General features: G+C 35.1%; 1 protein-coding gene across 1 annotated transcript; it reads left to right on the top strand.

Annotated features, from left to right (window-relative positions):
• Window positions 1–4,114: 4,114 nt before the first annotated feature.
• LOC104243159 (extensin) lies at window positions 4,115–5,491 on the top strand. The gene has a single exon (XM_009798312.2). The coding sequence runs from the start codon at window positions 4,115–4,117 to the stop codon at window positions 5,489–5,491; it is 1,377 nt and encodes a 458-aa protein (XP_009796614.1).
• The last annotated feature ends 439 nt before the right edge of the window (window positions 5,492–5,930 follow it).

Here is a 5,930-nt window from a genome sequence, read left to right on the forward strand (position 1 = left end):
TATTTATGTTATCATTGTTATTTCGGATATATTTTATCATGATTAGACCATTTCTTAAATGCTTAACTGTTAATATTTGAAAAATGAGAAGTGTCGGTTGGCCTTGTCTTCACGAGAGGCGCCATCACGACCGAGTCCGGGTTTGGGTCGTGACAATAACTCATTTAGAATGTGTTTTGTCTCTACTATTTCTTTACTTTTGCTTCAAGTTAGCACTTTTATCAATCTTAGACTTAATACTATATTAGGAATTTTGGCAACTAAAAAATAATTCCATTTATATGATGAATTTAGGAAAATTGAGTCAGTTTATTTGTCTAATAATAAGTTACTTAAAAAATTTACTAATTTGTTATTAAAGGATATAATTTATATTTTATTATTCAAATATTAATATAAACTCGTCCTTAGTTTTAAATATTTAACTGTAATAATAAATTTATGTATTTATGTACTAAGCATTATATTCTACAGCTTCATTTGTATTATTGACTTTTAGCAACCATGTTTTGTTTTGTCTCTTTAATATATTTTTAAATACTTCCTTGTTTACTTATAGTTTTTTCCTTAGTCTTGCTTTTCAACTAAGATAATTAATTATATAGAATTAATTGTTTAAAATTCTATGATAAGGAATAATTCAAATAAAGAGTTGGTCTTCAAAATATTAGTTAATGTTGTTCTAAAAATTTGATTCGTTAAACAAAGAGAGATGTAATCTTCAAAGTTTTAGTTAATGTCAAAGTTGTAAATATTACAAAAAAAAAAACAATTAAGCCAATCAAATTTCAAAAGGGTAACTTTTTTTTAACTTTCAATGAATATGACTATAAATAAAAGAAAAAACCATCCGAGTAGTGTACATGAAGGTAAAATTTTGCATACGTTTTAAAATCCAAGATTTTGTATACAATTTTATATCCACGCCGTCTTTGATAGTTTGACATGCTTTTATCAATTTATGTCAATTCTTTTAAAAACTTTAATTACTGGCCAATTGCATTTAATAGTTCAAATAATAAAAGGTTATATATAAGGCAAATTTCAATTGATTTTAAAGCCCCTAAATATTAGTACTTCCTATATATTAGTTCAAATAAAGAAAGATTTAGTAACCAAAATTTTAGCTGATTTCAAATTCCTAAATATTAGGTAAATAATTTAATTACGATTTTGTCTAATATGAAGTCTATTTTTAAAGGGTAGAAAAGGCGAACGACATTTCGCTAAGGGGCTTCTTGCTTTTAATATATATATATATATATATATATATATATGGTAGAAGTGTGTGTGTTTCTGGACATGTGCGACACACGCAAAGGCGGAGCCAGAATTTAAACTTTATGCGTTTGGAATTGTAATCATTCCAAGTAACTGGGTTCTAAATTAATAAATTGTACATATTCAATGAATTTTTTAAGACAACTACATGATTTGAACAAAAGTTAATGGTTTGGGCGAACCGCATCTCGCACTCTACCTCCACCCCGGTCACACGTGTCATTCAGTACAGACTTCTTAAGACGGTATATATAATCTAAAATTGCAGTATAATCAATAGCAATAAATTTGAAGGGAAAAACTAATTACAAGCTTAAAGTGAAGAACAAACAGCTTGTTCAACTGACGTGACTACTATATGCTAAATAACTAGATATCGTCTTAGCGTGAAAAAATGAACAACCAAATTCACTTAGGTAGATAAGATGTGTAACGAACTAACTTTTTGCGTTATTAGGAAATATTCATTGAAAGCGCAAGAAAATCAGAAATTTGGCAGCAGTCATTGAGAATATGAATTTATCCCCCTATAATCTTTACTATTTTATGAATAAATTTCAGATACCTATGTAAATCTCAAATTTTTTGAAGAGAGTAGTAATACAACTGTTATGGTTTCGTGTAATTTCTTTTTAAACACTTTAACATTCAAGTTCTCGAAGAAAGGAAAGAAAAACACTGTAAATGTTTCCTGCCTAATAGTATTCTCTTTGTGAAACTTTTGTAACTTTGATTTTCGCATTTCTTCCACCTAATAAAATTGTGAAGAAAAGGATAGAATATAATTGCTATAGGTTAATTTAATGGCCATATAAAGAAAATTCAGTACCCCATAAAAATATGTAAGATGGAGTAACTCTTTTCTAAACCTTACTGGAATTTGGGTGGAGACTTGATGGCTCAGTAATTGGATTCTGCACTCCTGCTTTTGGGAATGCAGAAGCTGGCAGTATCTTTGCTCCGATGCTTATTTTGATCCAAAAATATCAACCACGATAACAAAAAGTATCATTCCAAAATTTGATTAGAGCTTTGAAATGGAGCCTTGGAATAATGGTAAAGATCAGTCACGAGTTCGAGCACTAGAAGCAGCCACTAATACTTGTATTAGAGTAGGTTATCTACATCATACCCCTTAGGATGTGGCCCTTCCCTGAACCCTGCATGAACACAAGATGCCTACCTCTCGGAGAAATCAGAGCCAAAGCTGGTCCTTTTCCTTTTTTTCTTTTGTCTTGGACACGTTAATTACTATCCATTCTCAATGGAAAAGTTAACCGAGGGACCTTTGCGTACTGTTTTAACTTTGAGAGATGTATTTTGTTGAGATGAATATTGTTGAGACGATTCTAAATCTCATGTCAATTCAAAGTGATATTTAAGTTTTTTATTTCGAGGGATCAAATTTATTTCCCAAAAAAATATAAAAGGCAAAGAAAATTGACAGAATGTGATAGTTCATGAAAACATGTCAACTCACTTGTGAATGAGTCATGACGTCCAAGTTGCTTATGTTGTTCAACTTTTACTCTTTTCGAACAATAAGAGAATCTTGTCCTTGTCAATTTTAGACTCTTTAAGGTGTCAACTTTTATTATTCTCTTTATTCCCTTGCATAGTACTTGAAAGTAATAGCCGCAAATTCAGTATTGTTTGTGTTGAAAATTTCTTATAGCGGGCATCGGAACAGATAGAAAAAATACTTGGCCTTAAGTTTTTTTGTAATTTTAAACCAGAAATGGCATAAATGTAGGACCTGGAAAAGGTCAATTTCTGATAGACAATATCGATCAGCTCCTATGTTACATAGCACGTATCTTAAGTGGCAACCATCACATTCACAATGTGCTTGTATCATGTCTTATAGTGTATATTTTCCTCTGTTTCAATAATTTATTTAAAGGCGAATGACACACTTTTATATTTACAAACTCTTTTCTTTTGAACTTTTCGTTCTACCCCCAATAACATTCTCTTTTAACCACGGAAACATTATAACATATTTAAAATCATAAGTTCTAGGTATCTGTTTTTTCTTAAACTTCATATTCAATATATATATATATTATGTAAAATGAAAGTGAGGATTATCTATAGAGGAATTTCCTCTATATATGGACCGTAATGAAAGGAACGAATCACAAATAGGATTTAGCTTTTCTGAAACAAAGGAAAAGTCAAAAGGGTTTGTTGTAAATGCTCTAAAATATTCATGTATCCTAAACTATTCCCAAGAATGCAAGTGTGCGACGATAACTCGTGGTTGTAATCATTTTTACACATAGTAGTCATTGCGATTATAGCCTTTAATTTGTATTTGGAGGGTACAGATGCCTTCGAAACTATTACTGATAGCTGTATTATTGGAAAACAGCTCTAAACACACTAACAATTACTTCCAATTGCTATATGGACGATGCAGTTTCTATCATGGAAAGGAAGAGTTCGTAATCACCCTTTCATGACTCTCAAAGAAGTTTAGTGATTTTCACTCACTTAACTTTTACAATAACGTGGTCCCCCGCTTATTTTGATTTTATTTATATAATGAATTGCTTGGTGATGGTTTGAATCTGATGCTTGCCTTATTACTTTTGTGAAATGAAAATTTATGTTTGCTGTGAATCTGATGCCTTTCTTGCCCTTTCCTCTTCTTTCATGTGTTTCTGTTCTTGAAATGTCTATTTGAAGCCTTTCGCTTTGCCTTTACTTTTCTTGGACTATAAATAAGTGTAATGCATTTGAGTTATTTCATTGTGGAAGCATTTTTGGAGAGTTCAGCTTTTCACAAGTACTAATAATCTTTTGAGAGTTTTAACCATACTATCCATCAATGGCAAGCCAACAACAACCTCGTCCATTGTTCCGTTTCGCCTCTATGGTTCGTCCTGCTGCAGCTGCACAACCTTCAGCTCCAGCTCCACCACCCGCCCCAGCCCCACAACCATTGTTCCGGACTACGACTACCACCCCATTTAGGCCTCCGGCATCAGCAACTACTACTGCTGCTACAGCAACTGTTGCTACTGCTCAGCCAACTCAACCTCAAGAATCTAGACCACAAACACCAGCTACTGCTTCTGCTCCTCCTGCTGCCGCCCCTGCACCACTACCGCCAGCACCTCCTCAGCCACAACCACAACCAGCAATGTCGGTCCCGCGTAGCCCGATTTCAGCACCTCAGCCAGTGCCTGCAGCTTCCCCACGTTCCACTCCAGCAACTCCACCTCCAAGATCACCTGTTGCTCCTCCTCCACCTGTTGTTTCGCCACCAAAGGCTCCTTCACCACGTTCTCCGGTGGCAGCACAGCCACAACGTGCCCCCATCGATGTACCTAAATCTCCTGTCATTAAAGCCACCACGTCAGTGCCACAATCCCCATTCAAGACATTAGCTTCTAATGTGATAACAGAAAGCGCTCCGCTTGGTCGGTTTAGTAGTCCGTATTCTTCACCACTACCATCTCCAAACACAAAAATGGCAGATTCTACCCAAACTCTCATCAATCATTCATCACCATCAAAAGCTCCAACACCATCTCAAAAAGTAATCCAGCCTAATTTAGTGAAAACCCAGACCTACTCTCCTCAAATTAAGCCTGCAATTTCTCACCCTCCATCCCCACTAAAGCTTCCCCCTCCTCAACTTGAACTTGAGTCCAAGATTCCTCCACATGTTGATCAGAAAAGTGTTGTGGTCCAAGAAACCACGAGGGCTAGCATGAATGGTAATCATGTCCCACAGACTACTAGAAATGGAAAAAATGTAGAAAATGGGAAACGGGAATTGGTTAAAAAAGATAAAGGGGTTCAGCAGAAGAAGGTGTCGAACTATGATACAGGAGATGACTTTGGAATGAGTGTTCTAACACTAGCTGGTGAAAACAAGGGAGCTATAATGGAGTTAAGCCCTTCAAGGAAGACATACAGCCCTCAGAGCCATCAAAAGCAAGGAAGCCCAAAGGCGTGGAGTAGCAGTGAGGATGATGGAGAAAAATCAGGGAGCGAAAGTGGAAGGAAAAGAGAGAATAAAACGCCAAATAAGTCCCTTCCTATGACTGCATTCATGAACAGTAATGTGCAGGGTGTCAACAACTCCATTCTCCACAATGCTTCTTGCACTCACCATGATCCTGGTGTCCACCTTGTTTTTGCAAGAAAGACCAATGGTAGGCATGGGTTCCACATTAAGGGCAGTCCAAAGAGCTAAAATATGTTTAAAAGACAGTCAAACACTCAGAGTCTTTTTCATGGAGGGTCCTTTTTTTCTATTGGTATTTTGAAAGAATAAATTGAGTGGTACGAAAAAGGGCATGGATTCTGATTCTTCATGCATGGCTGCAACCCACTTCTCATGCACGAGAATCATCCTTGCCTTTGGAAGGACAGAGAGAATCTATGCACAATGCTACTACATGCAATAAACCTTTCTTATGTATTGAGCATTATTATTGTTCTATGTAATTTGTAACTCCAATATACAGAGAATTCCCCATCTCTTTATTAATTTGGATATATTTAGTAAATATTGAATACCAGCTTTTAAGATAACAAACAATGGGAACTGGATGAATAATACTAACAGGCTGTATTACCTTGTAAATGAATGTTACAGGGAATAGATGACCATCCCTTTTTTAAATTTCGCA

The sequence above is a fragment of the Nicotiana sylvestris genome, chromosome 8 (assembly GCF_000393655.2).
Source record: "Nicotiana sylvestris chromosome 8, ASM39365v2, whole genome shotgun sequence".
NCBI lineage: Eukaryota > Viridiplantae > Streptophyta > Magnoliopsida > Solanales > Solanaceae > Nicotiana > Nicotiana sylvestris.

Coding starts and splice junctions, on each gene's coding strand:
- LOC104243159 (XM_009798312.2), top strand. CDS start 4,115: ATGGCAAGCCAACAACAACCTCGTCCATTGTTCCGTTTCGCCTCTATG.